The sequence below is a fragment of the Cebus imitator genome, unplaced genomic scaffold (assembly GCF_001604975.1).
Source record: "Cebus imitator isolate Cc_AM_T3 unplaced genomic scaffold, Cebus_imitator-1.0 Scaffold45, whole genome shotgun sequence".
Taxonomy (NCBI): Eukaryota; Metazoa; Chordata; class Mammalia; order Primates; family Cebidae; genus Cebus; species Cebus imitator.
Genome location: NW_016107360.1, coordinates 741,816 through 758,484, shown reverse-complemented (window position 1 = coordinate 758,484; position 16,669 = coordinate 741,816). Strand labels below are relative to the sequence as shown.

The 16,669-nt window shown below is 36.6% G+C and overlaps 1 protein-coding gene across 2 annotated transcripts in view; it reads left to right on the top strand.

The window, feature by feature from the left end:
- The window catches only part of ANKMY2 (ankyrin repeat and MYND domain containing 2), a 46,626-nt gene that overhangs the window by 14,955 nt on the left and 15,002 nt on the right, over positions 1-16,669 (top strand). Inside the window, exons 1-4 of one of the 2 annotated variants that reach the window (XM_017526907.2) lie at positions 3,494-3,516; positions 4,080-4,218; positions 6,211-6,309; positions 14,710-14,870. In XM_017526907.2, coding sequence (XP_017382396.2) covers positions 4,086-4,218; positions 6,211-6,309; positions 14,710-14,870 — 393 coding nt within the window. In that variant the 5' untranslated portion in view covers positions 3,494-3,516; positions 4,080-4,085. Of the gene's footprint in view, positions 1-3,493; positions 3,517-4,079; positions 4,219-6,210; positions 6,310-14,709; positions 14,871-16,669 lie in introns of those variants that run through there. The other variant, XM_017526908.2, reaches the window with a different exon arrangement.

The window sequence follows — 16,669 nt, the reverse complement described above, 5'->3', positions numbered from 1 at the left end:
AGCAGAAACCTTCCACAAACATTAGCATCATACTTAATGTTCAAATAGAAGTACCAGTATCAAGACAAGAAGCTTCCTGTCACATTCCTGAAGATTGTGAGTGGGCTACAGACACATTTGGCCTCTGTGATGATCTTGAACACAGCACAGAGTTCTGCACGTTCATCCCCTTTACCTGGAGCATTCTTCCTGTAGTTAATTGCATTCCTTGCCTCCCCAACTCCTTTCAGGGCTTTGTTCAAGTGCCGCCTTCCTGGAATGTCCTCTTTAAAATAATAGTCTTCTTTCCCTCTGACACTACTCCCCTTTACTTAATGTTATTTTCCTCTAGCACATGAATCACCATCCACCTACTCATCTGTACTGTAAGTTCCAGGGACTTAGACTGTGGGAGGCATGGAGTTTGCTTATTGCTACCTCCAGTGTATAGATCAATGCGTGACATATATTAAGCACTTATTAAATATTTGCTGAATGAATGGATGCTGCATTTAATGACATAGAAATGCAATATAATAGCCTAATTATGATGAATTCTTTGACTTAAGAATTATGGAAGAGGACCTTTATTTTTAAGGTGATTATATCTAAAGAATTGTAGAAGCTTGTTTTTCATGCAATTCAAGTAAGCAGACTACCTGCAGGGTCATCTTTGGGAAATCACAAGGATGCGAGGATTTTTACTCTTACATATTATTGAATCTAAGATGCCATAGATTTAAAATTTCATCTAGATATTATTTAAATGAGGGGAGTGGAAACTGATGGTGATTTGTGAGACTTGAGTAAAGTGAAACTCAATTCTGGAGATTTTAAATATAAAAATGACATGCATCTTAGAATTAATGAATCACAGTGTAACATTTTATGAAATCTTATCACTACCTTTCTAGTTTGAGTAGAGATGGACATTTATTATTTTACTGTTCTGTCTGATACTAAGTTATTTCATCTTTACAACTGTAATATAACATTTTAAATTAACTTGCATCATGTATTTTGAACATGGGAATATTTTCTTGTACTTCTAGTAGATAAGCAGTATTGTTTCAAATTATTTTCTTTTCTGGATATTTCAACTATAAAAATACTAGAATAAATAGAACATTTATAGCATGGTGGCTTTATATCTCTATGGAGCATCAAAATTTATTAATATTACCTCTTTTTACTTTGCCCATGGAAAAGTTTTTATAAATAACGTGGTACTAGAACCAAGATAATGTGTAGTAATCATTGCAGTCAAAATTTATAATTTCCTTTGTACTGTTCTAAATTCTTATAACACAAAATTGTACTAAGATAGGAAAGTACATGTGATACCCTCTTTGAAAAATGAGTGTAAATTAGTTACTTACCACTATTTTGGTTTCTAATACTCACGACCATCCCATCTACCATAGCACTGAAATTTGATATGGGAAAATCATATACCTGCATTATAAACATGACAAAAAGAGGATGTTCAGAGATGGCACAGCAGATGATATGATTGGGATAGATATTTACTTTTTGTTTTTTATTTATTTATTTATTTTTGAGACAGAGTCTTGCTCTGTTGCTCAGGCTAGAGTGCAGTGGTGCGATCTCAGCTCACTGCAAACTCCGCCTCCTGGGTTCAAGTGAAGTGATTCTGCTGCCTCAGCCTCCCAAGTAGCTGGGACTATAGGTGCTTGCCACCATGCCTGGCTAATTTTTGTATTTTTAATAGAGACGGAGTTCCACCATGCTGGCCAGGCTGGACTCAAACTCCTGACTTCAAGTAATCTGCCTGCCTTGGCCTCTCAAAGTGCTGGGATTACAGGTGTGAGGCACCACGCCCGGCCAATATTTACCTTTTTGGAAAGAAACTCTCGCATTGGTTTGCTCTAAAAACCAATTTCTGCTAAGGTGACAGCTGGTAAACAAAAAAGAACACGTAAAAAAGAGAAAAGAGACAGGAAAATTTTTTTTAAATGAGAGGAAAGGGAGTAGTAGGAGACATGATGACAGGTAAATGGGCAGAAGTGATTAACACGAATGATAGTGAAAACAGACACAGGAAAAAATAAGGACGGTTGGCAATGTGAGACTCTAAAGCTTTATGCATCTCTTTTGCTCTTAAGCAGATTATCACATTCTGTTGAAAGGTTTCTGTTTTGTTTTATTTTGTTTTGATCTTTTAAAAAAAACTTCAGAACCCTTCTGTAGTCTGGAGATTATTCATTCTCAGAGCTAGAGAACCTATTGTAGGATTGGGTTGCTGGGTGATTGACTGCCCACCTATTCTGGATAAACAGAAAAAAACTAACTCGATAGTGAAGTCTGGATCCTAAAATCTGTAACAGAAACAGCTGTTTCCTTCTTTGTGGTGGCCTTTCTGATGGTACCGTGTCCTTTCCCTGCCACCTGTCAGGCTAGACACTAGCTTCTTATGGACAGTTATATCATCCGTTAGGAGCTATCACCCTAGCCATGCTTGCAATATGGTTTTGCCTCATTTAAAAGCTAGAGGCCATGCAGTCCATTCCTATTCCCTTAAAGCACTCCATTGGCTGGCTCTATACAATGAGATTGGCCCGCACTCACCCACCCACTTCCAACATAATAGTATTCCATCCCTATAGAAACACCCAGCTAAGGGAGTGTTAAAATTTATCATCTGCTAATCGTTTTTCCATTCTTACTCTCAAGAAATGCCCACAGCTTCCACGGAGTTGCCTCTTGTGCAGCCAACTTAAGGATCCCAGCCTCTCTATCATCCCTGTCTCCACAACCCTCTGAGTGTAGTGCGTACTGTGTTAACAAGATGATGACTTGTGTTTGTAGTAATAATCTGGAAGCATGAAGAATAATTCACATTATGTTAGCATTCTAAGCTTCACTAAGGTAACAGATTATATGTTTTACAGAGGTTTTCATCCAAAACAACTGATATTTTGGCACGTACAGTGTTTAGCTTATTACTGAGAAAATTTACTCACGGGAACAGCTCATCCACTTATCTACCAAATAATAGTAGCACCTTGGACATAAAAAGTTGGATGTTTCATTGGATATGCACAAAGCGTATGGAGACCAAACAGTGTAGCCTAAATACTACCAACCATTTCACAATATATATACAATCACATGCAATCAAATCATATGTATGATCAAAATATATGTGTGATTTGACTAAACGATGTAGCCTAGGGTAAATACTAGCAGCCATTTCTCCCTATTTATACAATCACATATAATCAAATCATATGTATGATCAAAATATATGTGTGATTTGGGGAATCTGGTTTTAAAAAATAATACTACTATACTGTGCATTTCCTGTACCTTGTCTTATTGACAATAATTTGTGAAAAATTTCCCAGTTCAAGGCTGGGCATGGTGGCTCATGCCTGTAATCCCAGCAATTTGGGAGGCCAAGGCAGGTGGATCATCTGAGGTCAGGAGTTCGAGACCGGCCTGACCAACATGGTAAAACCCTGTTTCTTAAAAAAAAAAAAAAGAAAGAAAAATTTTCCAGTTCAGTAGATAGAGGTGAAGTCATTCATTTAATCTACCTTCATAATATTCCATGTTATACATATACTGTAGTTTTTTCAACCTTCCCCTTGAGAGGCATTGCTTGATATTTTTCTTCTTTTAAAAAAATATGTGTGTATCTGTTTCTTCATTTGCTTTCTGAGAAGGTAAGTATGTTTAGAAAATTTGGGTTTCAGTCCCTTCCCCCACCATTATTAGTCATGTGTGGTTGAGCAAGTCTTCTCTGAATCTTTTTGCTAATCTGTAAAAAAAAACTCCAGTAATAAAACCATCTCTTTTCTTCAGAAGTTTAATGAAGATCCAAGTGTGGAAGTAAATATAAAAATAAATATTATAAAAACCATCTTAATTAATTTATATTCATTTTATGTTTCACCAGGCTGGTCTCAAACTCCTGACCTCGTGAACTGCCTGCCTCAGCCTCCCAAAGTGCTGGGATTACAGGCATGAGCCACCATGCCTGGCCCCTCATTTTATGTTTCTAATTGCAGAAGTTGTTCATAGGTACAGAAAAGATAAAACAGTAACATTAATACTTTTTTCCCTTTCTGTTAAAGAATGGAATGACTCCTCTAATGCATGCAGCATATAAAGGAAAACTCGATATGTGCAAATTACTACTGCGACATGGAGCCGACGTAAATTGTCATCAACATGAACATGGATACACAGCTCTCATGTTCGCTGCACTTTCTGGTGAAGTTTTAGTATTTACTCTATTTATAAATATTAGTTACCTATACAAACTTGTTGTAAGCACATATATACTAACAGATTAAATTCATTTTTATTTTAGTAATTTTAAGATCAAGTTTTATGGAAAGGAATGATGGGAATTGATTTTTGAGAAGCTACAATGTGGGAAATATATAGTTAATTGGTGATCTGTTTCTTTTGTTATTTAAATCAATTGATTCTTTATGTGGACAACATTTTGATGGAATTAAGGAACTGGATCTGTTTTTCTTTCAAGTTACCTCCTTTGATATTCTATATCTTTATATTTTCAAATGTATGGAAACTTCTTTGTTCTGTTTATCAAACAGATTCTGTGATAGAACTGTCTGTTTGCCTCACTGGCATTTACATACTAAACATGATGAGCCATTTAGAAACTTACTCTGATTTGTATCATTTATTATTTGCTGAATAAAGACAATTTAGAAATACTGTCTAAAATTAAATGGGGTTATCTGTAATTGGTACAGCTCTTTGAAAAATACAGAAGTAATATAATATCCTTGTACTTTGAATATAATAATCTGTATTTTCATAATCCTGGAACCTAGAAGCATTTATAAGCATTATATAAAACATAGAAGCCTAAAAGGACAATTTTGACCAATTTAATTACATAAAAATTTAACATTTTCATTTGTAGAATATACCATAAATAGTTAAAATACAAATGAAAAACTAAAAATATTTATTTTATGTCTTAAAGGATTATATTGTTAAATGTAAAAAGTTCTTTTAGCCGGCCACAGTGGCTCACACCTGTAATCCCAGCACTTTGGGAAACCAAGGTGGGCAGATTGCTTGAGTCCAGGAGTTGAGGATCATCCTGGGCAGCATGGTGAGGCCCCATCTCTACCAAAAATACAAATAGTAGCCAGGCATCATGGCGCACATCTGCGGTTTCAGCTACTTAGAAGGCTGAGGCAGGAGGATTTTTGAGCCTGGGAGGCAGAGGTTGCAGTGAGCCAATATCATGCCCCTGGACTCCTGCCTGGGTGGCAGAGTGAGACTCTGTTCCCCCCTCTTATAAGAAAGAAAGAGTTCTTATAAATCAATTATAAAAAGAAAAATACTGCAGTAGAAAATTGGACAGGAAACAAAAGAAATGCAATCAGCTGATCATACAAAACATTTTCCACAGTAATCAAAGAAATGCCAATTAGAACAATAAATTATTATTTTTTATCTTATTATACTGGCAGATGTTAAGAAAGAGCTATAATGCTCAGGAACTTCTTTACACTATGTTGGGCAGTACCTGTCAGTCCAGCCTTGCTGGGTGGCAGCCTGGCAAAATGCATTTAAAATATGCGTAATATTTGATCTAGCAGTATTTCCCAGAAACTGTTCCTAAGGAAATCATAATTCAAACTTGTGAAAATGAATGGAAAATACTTTTCACTGAGTGTAGTTCTTAATAGCAAAATACCCATAATAACTATGTTAGTAGAAGAATGTGAATAGAATAACGTATGTATCTTTGGATAGAAAAAAAGGTGTAGAAAGATAGATTCCCCAATGGCTAATGGTTATTCCAGAGCCAGCAGGGTGTGAGGAATGGGAGGGGTGGTTGATATTAAAGGGAAATTGTATTCATTGTGTCTCTTTTTAAAAATTTTTTTGTATGTGTATTTTGATTTCATACTAAGTGTTACCTCTAGGAAAACATACTTCATTTTGTTTAAAAAAGCGATACTCAATTCCATACTGCTTTTTGTATTGCTTGATTTGTTTTCCAGAACATAAGGTTAATTTCTAAGTAGATTCTATAGCATTTTATTCTTTACTGTAGTTATGATTCATGTTTTAAAAGAAAATGAAAATATCCACCTGACAGAAACCTAAAACTAACTGGGGGAAGAAAGGGTACAGAGAGCTTAGAAGGGGATGTTTAAACTGTGTACTGTGTTATCCTTAACATTAACAAATATGTTTCCTTTAAAACTATAGGTAATAAAGATATCACATGGGTAATGTTGGAAGCTGGTGCTGACACAGATGTTGTCAACTCCGTGGGAAGAACAGCAGCTCAGATGGCAGCCTTTGTGGGTGAGATTTTGCTGCAGTTTTACATTAGATTATACCCAAAATTTCTCTTGTGGGAAAAAAACCACTTTGCTTTATGGTGAAAATATTATCATGTTGCTTTTAAAAAACTAAGTACAGTCCACTGTAACTTAATGAAACACCTAGTGACTTTTTGGAGAAAACAAACAGCTATTTTGAATTTCTACTTTTTGGAATATAGAGAGTAGTGGGGCCATTTTAATTGCACACAAATGCTTATAACATGTATATTTTATGTCTCTAATAGAAGTAGCTAAACCTAATGTTTGAGAATGTGAACAGTGAAGTCCGTAATCTCAAGTTAAATTTCGGCTGTGCTAGGTAATAACAAAGTACGTAATAATTCTGACCTTCAGCTTCCTCATGGTAAAATGTTACACGGTTATTGTGAGGATTGAAAGAGATGATAGACCTGAGCTTTCCATGTAACACTAAATAAATGTCATTAGTTACTGTTGTTAGTAATTATTACAACAGTGACATAACTCTTAGGAAAGAGTACTTGATGGTAATGTACAACTACTTCATTATCATTTTCATCAACCACAGACATTTGTGTGCCCAATGATTCTTGGCATGTTAATTCTGTTATTTGACATAATGTAAGGAAAGAGTGGGAGTGAATTCTTGATCTTGGGTATTTTGAGGCCATTGAATTGATGGTGAAGAGAATCCACTGAGAAAAAAGCAAAGATAGCAACATGTGATTTATTGGAAGTGCCATAAGTGGCCTTATAGGGACTAATAATTCATTAAATAAACAATGTTCACAATCTATAAAGCAAGCATCACTGTAAGTATCTTGGTTATAGTGATAACAAGACAGAGGCTGTTCATGCCTTCATGGCACTTAGAGGGTAATAGCAATGACAAATGGTGCCAAAATACATACTCCAAGGTAGAACTTAAGAGCTCCATAAATTTACATAGGAGAGGAGGATCTATCCCATTCAAGGGGGTTTTGAGAGAAGTCAAGCTCAGATATAGTGGAAATTAGGTATGGAGGATGGTAACCGAATATTATGTTAAATTTTATTGTGACATTTTCTTGAAACTACTAGTAGTATCTGCCATTGATTAAGCCAGACACTCAGTTGCCTTATGACAGCTTTTTCTGTTAGAAGAAATTTTCTTATTTTAATTTCAGGATTTGAGAAAAATGTGGTCTTATGTAAGCTTCAGAGAAATCTTTTAACTCCCATACTCACAGGCCCCAAGTTGCCCCCAGCTCAGCTCTAAGCTAATTTTCATGGTGTCACTGGGGGAAAGAACACTAAGGTAGGAATCTGAAGACTTGAACTTCAGTTCATGTGTACTGATAGTTACAGGATCATGGGGCAAATTCCTTTACCTCCATAGGCCTCAGTTTTCTAATCTGTATGCAAAGAAGCAGGGGAATTAAGTGATCTCTGAAGTTCTATTTAACTGTACAAGTTTTTATTATATCCACAATGTAACAAATTGGGCTCCGACAGAGGTAAAATAATTATCCCAAGATCACAGGTCTAGAAATGGAGGAGTCTCTTGTTTCAGGCATTAATACAATACTTCTTGCTTTTTCTTAACACTGTAATACTAACAAAATTCTCAGGTAGAAATTGTTTATAATCCCATCCTAAAATAAGAGTAATATTTTCCTTCCATTTTAATCTGTGAAATTTAGACTAATTTCACAGACAGAAAATTACATTGCACCCTTCCAGTTGTTACTGTATTTTCCAAATAATTAACCTTTAAAAAAGTTCATTCTCTTCTTTTGGTTTCCTTGAAGTGGATCAGTATGTATACATGTGTACATACATATATAAGGTTTTTGTCATTCTTTAAAAATGCCATACATCACACAGCAGGTATTCCTTGTAACTTGTTTTTTTCACTTACTAATACATCATGGAAGTTCCTCCCATCTCAGTAGGTATAATTCATTTCTGTCAACAGCTACATGATATTCCATGGTATAGGCGTTCCACAGTTTAGTTAGCTCTCCCTTATTGACATATTTTACAGTTTTTTAACCACTTTTCTACAAATAATGTAATATTCATCCCTGATCTTATATTTTTTACAAGTTAGTACCTGAATATTTTTTACATGTTAGAACTTTAATATTTCTAAAGTATTTCCTAGAAGTAAAATTGCTGAGACAAAGGATATAGAGTTTTAATTTTAATGTAAGTCTAGATTCCTTTCCCAAAGGGCATAGTAATTCACAGTAGTGTCCTCCTTAGAGCTGGGTATTACCATACTTTGATTTTTGCCAGTCTGATAGTTAAAAAGATGGCACATTGTGAATTTACTTTCCCCTTATTATTAATGAAATTAAGCATTTCTGTTGTTGGTAAATTGTATTTTCTCTTCTGTGGATTACCTGGTTGTATTCTTTATTCATTTTTGGGGGGATGCCCTTTTTTATTGCTTTGAAGAGCTTTATGCACACAAATCCATTATCTAGCAAATGTATTCCAAGTATTTTATGTCAGCCTTTCTTCTTCTTTCTCCTCCTCTCCTTCTTCCTCCTTCTCCTCCTCTTCTTTCTTCTTCCTTATTCTTCTTCCTTCTTTCTTCTTCTTTTTTAACTTTATGGACAACTTTGCCATAGGAAATTTATTTATTTGTTCATTATTATTATTATTATTATTTTGAGATGGTGTCTCACTCTGTCACCCAGGCTGGAGTGCATTGGCATGATCTCAGCTCACTGCACTCTCCACCTCCTGGGTTCAGGTGATTCTCCTGCCTCAGCCTCCCATGTAGCTGGGACTACAGGCATATGCCACAATGCCCAGCTAATTTTTGTATTTTTAGGAGAGATGGGGTTTCACCATGTTGTCCAGGCTGGTCTCGAACTCCTGATGTCAGGTGATCCTCCTGCCTCCCAAAGTGCTAGGATCATAGGCATGATCCACTGTGCCCGGCAGGAAATTTATTTTTAAGTAGTTATATATTTTCTTTTATAGCTTCTGTGTTGATTTTCTTGCTAAAAGTGAGGCACTTGACCAGGAGTTATATAGGTATTCTCCTAAATATCCTTCAGTTATTCTTTATGATTTTTTCCAGTACCTCTAGAATTTATTTATTTAGAGTTCATTTCCCCCCAGATACATAGCTAATTGTGATGGCACCATTTATTACGCCAGCTAACATTTTCCCACTAAATTGAAATACCACCTTTGTGGTAAGTTAATTTCTCTTTTACTAAATGATTATATAATTATCTGCAGAGAATTAACATTTGTATGATGTTAGGACTTCCCATCCAATTACACAGTATACCTTTACATTTCTTTTTGGGGAGGAGACTGGCGTTTGCTCCTTCAATAATATTTAATAGGTTTCTTTATATCCTTTCTTTCAAAATTTGTTTCTTGTAATTTGTGGTTATTGTCCATATGGCACGAATTTGCACTATTACCTCCATACTCAATCACTTCTGTTGGTAATGGATAATAAAGAGAAAAGCTGTTAATTTCTGTACTTTTTCCTTATCATTTTTATTACAGTTTACTGGGTTTTCTAGCTATTAAATCTTATTTTGCTTTCTATTTGAATTTGCTTGGGGCTTCAAAGTAAGAAGAAATAATAGTGATAATTGACATGCCTTTTTCCTGTTTTTAATGAAAATATTTTTAGCTTTTCACTTTTAATATGATATTGCTATTGGTTTTATCATTGTATAATACCACTCCTTTTCTTGTCAAATTCTTTTAGTTATACTTGTACTACAGCTATTCCTAATTCCTTTTTTTGAAAATAATCTCTTTGCCCATCTGTCATTTTCAATCTTTATCATTTCATTTAAGTAGTATAACTTATTTTAAAAAATTTTTTTTATTTTTATTTTTCCCTGTTGATTTGCAAAAGTAGTATAACTTACAAACATATAGGTGAGTTCTATTTTATAATCCAAAATGATAGTTTTCCTCTCTTAGTAGGTATTTAGCTTATGTATATTTAATGTAATTACTGATAAACGTGGTTGCATTCCTCCTCTTTTACCTCATTTTTATTCTTTATTTTACTTGACTATTTTTAGTTTTGCATGTGTGTGTGTGTGCATAGGTGCACACATGTATTTCCTTAAAGGGTACAGTACCACATCCCCCATCCCCAAGGCCCCATATTTATCCATTTGGCAACTTTATAAGATGAAATCCTTATACTTCATTCATTTTTCCATATTCTCTGTTTTTGCTTTGTCAGGCCTCAGGTCTTTCCTTTCTGCCCGCTCTGATACTTCCTCAAAACTCATGCCAATCATACCTGTAGCTGTGGACTTTGCTGAGAGAGTCTAGTATTTTTAGTACCAGAATGAGAGTGTCATTGACAGTGTGTTACTTCTCTTTCAGTAATCCACACCACCGACTGTATGATTTGCCTGTCATCTATCTTCACCCACTCATATGAACTCTCTCTCTGACTGTCCTCTCTCTCCTCCTCTTTTCTCCATTTGTCTTCAGATCTCTGTTCTCATTTAGATTTTGGTTATAAGACCTTTTCAAATGGGTTATGTAGGTTATGTATTCTTTGAAACCCATCATGACAGAACTATTAATACCTTTCTCTCTGAAATGTGATTCATATTTTGCCTAGCTTTCTGACTGATATCACAGTTCTTTTCTCTCAGACATATAGAAGTTATTCTACAGTTTTGTAAGTTCTGGTTTTGCAAATGAGAATTCAACTTACTTTCCATTGTAAACTTTGTATTTCTCATTCTGGAAGAGGGTTTGAATTTTAGGTTATCTTTGAAAGTAAAAAATTTAATTAGGATGTATCTTGTTGTATGTGTGTGTTCCTATTAATCATACTCAATGACCCCTTTAAGGCTAGAGGATTCAAGTCTAGGGACTGTAATATGGGAGCAAAATGATATACTGGCTTTTCGACCCACAGCATTTATTTTCTATATTAATAATATTATTTTATTTATGTATATTCAGAATTTATAAATTTAAAACCAGTAAAATTAAATATTTAAAATTTTCAATTACAAAAATGTAAACCTAAACAGTCAAGTATTTACAAGGAAAAACTTTAAACATATCATTCAAATATGTTATTAGCAGATTAATTAAAATAAAATATCAAAATAAGCACTACCTAAAATGAAAAAACTTAATCAGGAAAAAAAGGTAAAGTAATATTATTTTTTCTTTTCAAAAAGGTATAATTAGACTGGGCGCAGTGGTTTACGCCTGTAATCCCAGAACTTTGGGAGGCCAAGGTGCACGAATCACCTGAGGTCAGGAGTTCAAGACCAGCCTGATCAAAATGGAGAAACCCTGTCTCTACTAAAAAATATAAAATTAGCTGGGCATGGTGGCGCATGCCTGTAACCCCAGCTACTTAGGAGACTGAGGCAGGAAAATCGCTTGAACCCAGGAGCTGGAGGTTGCGGTGAGCCAAGATCATGCCATTGCACTCCAGCCTGGGTAGCAAGAGCGAAACTCCATCTCAAAAAAAAAAAAAAGGTATAATTAAGAAATCTCTAGTCTTGTGACAGTATCTTTGTTATGTAGCAATTATTTTTATGTACAGATATTCCCAACTGCTGCCTGCTTTTCCTGACTGTACTAGTTGAAGGCCTAATGAGACGATATAGTTATAAGCTAATTCCATATTTTCCTCTGACCCCTTTATTGTCAAGTTTTCCTGTCTAGTTTAATACTTTTGATGAGACATTTTAGAATTTTTTTTTTTTTAGTGGGATCACCTACCTTTTTATTGAAACTGGATGTAGATTTCGTTTTAAGGAAGCATATGGCATGTACAGTTTGTCTTCATCTTCTCTGGTTTCTTCATATACAGTTGTAAATTTCCCAACAGTTACCTGTGTGGATTTTGATGCTGTGTTCATAACCCACTTGCATTAGATTTGCTTGGTTGAATGTCATTTTTCTCCCATCTTGAAGATTCTGGAAGGAGAGGTGATCATTTTTTAAGCAGAACACCCTGGCTCATTTTACATTTTTAATATAGACTGCTACTCTTTGACTTCTCAAGACATACCCACCTCTCCCAATCCCCACAAAAAGAAAGAAATTGGGTGTTTTGGTACTTAACAATAGCATAGAGTACCAAAAATGGTATCGTGATCACTGCTAAATTCTCTTTTCAAATCAGGGAAGTTTTCTTTTATCATTTGTTCAATTCTCCATCTATTCCTTTTTTTTTTTTTTTTTTTTTTTTTTTTTTTTTTTTTTTTTTTTTTTTTTTTTTTTTTTTTTTTTTTTTTTTTTTCCTTTTTATCTCTTGCATAATGATTTCCATATCTGAATTTTTCTGTTTTGAGATACTTCATCCACTTGATCTTCTTTTTTTTTGTTTGTTTTGTTGAGACAGAATGTCTTTTACCAAGGCTGGAATGCAGTGGTGTGATCAAAACTCACTGAAGCCTTGGCCGGGCATGGTGGCTCATGCCTGTAATCCCAGCACTTTGGGAAGCTAAGGCGGGCAGTCACGTGAGGTCAGGACTTTCAGACCAGCCTGTCCAACATGGTGAAACCCCGTCTGAAAATAAAAAATAAATTAGCTGCATGTAGTGGCACATGCCTGTAGTCCCAGCTACTTGTGGCGGAGATTGCAGTGACCCAAGACAAGATTGTGCCACTGCACTCCAGCCTGGGCAACAGTTTCTGTCTTCTATCTTCTGTCTCACCAAAAAAAAAAAAAAAAAAAAAGCTTACTGTAGCTTCCAACTACTGGTCCCAAGCCTTAGTCTCCCAAGTAGCTGGGACTACAGGCACACACCACTGGACCCAGGAAATTTTTTAAGTTATTTGTAAAGACGGGTTGCACTGTGTTGCCTGTGCTGGTCTGCACCTCCCGTGCTCAAGCAATCCTCCCTCCTCAGCCTCCCCAAGTGCTGGGATTACAGGCATGAGCCACCACACCTGGCCTTGATATGCTCTGTATTACTAATTTAGTTCTCAATAGTAACCAGGATCACCTCTTTCAGTTTGCCTGTTAATTTTTAAAATTTGAATCTCTCTGTGGCTCTTGAAAGTCTATTTATATATTGTGATTGAATCTGCTTAATTTAATTGCTCTTATTAGCTGTAGTTGTCGTGGTTATTGTTATGGTAAATGTTATCCACATACTTCCAACCCAAGAAGCCCTCTGTTGGAGGCACTGCGTAGTCTTCAGAGTTGCTGGGTCCCCTAGGTACCTTGTTCTGTACCTCCCAGGCAGTCACGTAAAGCTGATAGGGTCCTGGAGCAGTGGAAGAAGAAAGTTTCATGTCTCTGTACCTGTGGGCCCAGGTCAGCAAATCACCTGAGGCGCAGGATGAAGTCCGCCACTCCCAGGTTCTCCCAGAAACTTTAAAGAACAAGCAGAGCCCTTTGCCAGCCTCAGGCACCAGGATCCAGCCAGCCCACAGTACAATCCCCACGCAGGTTACCTGTTGTCGGCAGGATCAAGCAAATGCTCCCCGGACCAAGCACAAGTGGGTAGCGACCACGCAGGCTGCCCAGGGTGGACCACTCTCTGGGAGCGGGGGCCATGGAGTCTGGGCGCTCTCCCCAGGACTCGCCTCCGCTGGTCCCCCAGCCCCCGTCAGGCAGAGCGGAGGAATAAGTCTCTCCTCCGGAGACCCCTGAAGAGTTTGTGCCCTCCCCTGTGCTCTGTGGTTCTGCCTGCTTGCCCAGAGTGGCCACTGCCTTGCTCCCTCAGAGAGGTAATAGAGAGGGAGCTAGGGAGGGGAGGCCGCAGGAGCACGTTTGCCGGCCAGCAGCTTTGCCAGGGAAGAGTCTGCTTTCACTGAACCGTTTTTAACTAGAGATGGCTTAGAGAAGGACCTTGGAATTCTATGCAGAGTCACAATGTGGATGCCAAGCTTATGGGAGCAAAAGCCTTTTCTCTACTTCATTTCATAAAGAGGCCAAGCTTTTCTCAAATTTAGGGGGATAGGAGGTATGGGGAAGAAGGATTTAGTTTAATATTAGTTATTATTATAATAAGAACAATGCTTTATATGCAGTAAATTTAAATAATGTGTAAATACAACCAGATGTGATTAGGGAAATGTGAGCATCATTTGTGTAGGGTTGAAAGAAGAGTGTTTAACCTATAAGCAACTGTTATAAAATACTTAGGGTCACTTACAAGTTGAGCAGTACTTTCTTTTGTAATCCACATAATCTTCATATGTATTTTGCATTCCATGTTTTGAAAAGATTGTTTCTCAACTTTATAAGGAATGTTTATGAACGTTCTCTAAAATGTTTTACCCCTCCTCCTCCTCCTGTAGTCTCCTTTCCTGAAAAATAAAGATATTGGTGCATGTTTACGTGACAAAAATAGCAACATAATTAATTTTTTAATCCAGATCCGTTGTTTTTAATACTAAAACTACAACTTTTGTGTTTTTCTATGAAAAGGTCAACATGATTGTGTGACCATAATCAACAATTTCTTTCCTCGAGAGAGACTGGATTATTACACTAAGCCCCAGGGACTGGATAAAGAGCCGAAACTACCCCCAAAGTTGGCAGGCCCGCTGCACAAAATTATCACCACAACGAATCTTCACCCTGTCAAGGTAACGTGCTGTCTACTGTATTTGCCTTATATGTAAATATTGCTTCAGAGTTTAAACTGCTTTTATTATATGAGATCATAATTGTCTTGGCTTGAGTTTTGTAGATGTAGAACTTGCAATGGGCTCCTTTGGCCTGTTGATTTATTGAAGGAGCGCTCTCTGTTTAAACCTGGAAGCGAGCAAGCAAGAGAGAAACAGACTAATACATCAGGAAAGGCCACGCCAAGAGATGGGTTTGCTGAAGCCTGGCTTCCACCTCATCCCACCGGGAGCTCTGGAGTGTGAGGAAAGGGAGTCCAACTTTTGTATTCATCAGTCTGTTGTTGGCTGAGGCCTGTCCCCAGAGGGAAAGGACAGCCTCCCGGATAGTACCAACTGAAGTGGCTTCCTTTCAATGAGGGCAGTCCTCTGGAGAAAAGACCGTAGTAGCTGATCCTCAGAGCCCTTGGGGTCTGGTGTACAGGCCTGGTAGGAGGATGTAGATGGGGCACTAACCGCATCTATTGCCATAATTGTCTTTCTAAGAAAGATTCTGAAATGTAATCGTGAGCATGTTTTTAAAGTAAGTGGTTATTTGATGCCTTTAAGTAACATAGCTCTTCCAGTAATTCTCCAATCAAACAGATTTTGAAACATCTAGACCAACACGTAAGTTCAAATAGCTTAACTGAGAAACTTCAAGGGCTATTCTGAAATATTTCACTGCTATTTTCTTCCAGATTTTAAAAATACAGACTTTTGCTGTTTTTGTTTACAGCATAATTTAAAAAAATACATCCAGCTAAATGAGTATAATTTCCTCAGTAATCATCACAGAAAATTACACAGTTACATGTATGGTATAGTGATGAGGTCCTATTTCAATTTCAGTATCTATTACATGCTTTTACTCATAGTGTAAATATTTGATAGTAGTTCAGAGCTGTTTAAGTGAGCAAGATAGTAAGTTGGGTCAAAAGTTGAGGTTCTTACTTAATATAAGGTGTTACTATCATGTAGTAAAATAGATTTCCCCAGAAGTTTATTACAAAACAAAAATCTGTGAAGTCTACTGGGCATCATGAAAATGAGTGGACAGTTCTTATAAGGTGACTCTTTTGAAGACTGACACTCATTCAAAGATACAAGATCCAAAATGTGTACAATCTTATTACTTTGCATCCCTGTGCATCTTTCTTGAATATTTGAAGGTTGAGAAACAAACTAAATTTACTCATTGTACGGTCCTCCACCCAAATTAATTTTCTAGGCCTTTAAGAAAGATGACAAACTAGTAGATACCTTTCCACTCACACCGAAGAGTGAAATCTGCTATTTTTATTTTAGAAAACTCAGAGTTTTTGTTAACATTGTGGAAGAAGTGCCAGAGGCAACACTTGTGATACTAAGTGGGCAAATTCAGCTGTGACTCTCATGCTCATGTGTCTGGTGGAGATTACAGGGGGCTAAGAATTTACGCTTTAAAAAATATTTATCCTCTTCTGTGTTAGTGGTTCTCTCCCTCCCAGCACACCTAGGGAAGAGAACTCCCTAGAGAAGCACTGACTCCTGTCCATGGCACTCTCTCAGGCATGGACTGGCTGGGATGGAGAGACAGGTTTCTGTCAGGGTACAATATTTCTCAATGTAGAGAATGTATGTTGTTTTACATATCCCTTGTCCCTCCACTGCCTGAGCGCTACAGGATATTCTGACTTTGATTTGAAGAAGTTTCCTGTATTTTTCTGATTCACTGTCTTTCATATCTATGTTTCTACCCCTACAGATTGCAGTAAGAGTTTGTGGATTTTTTTTTTTTT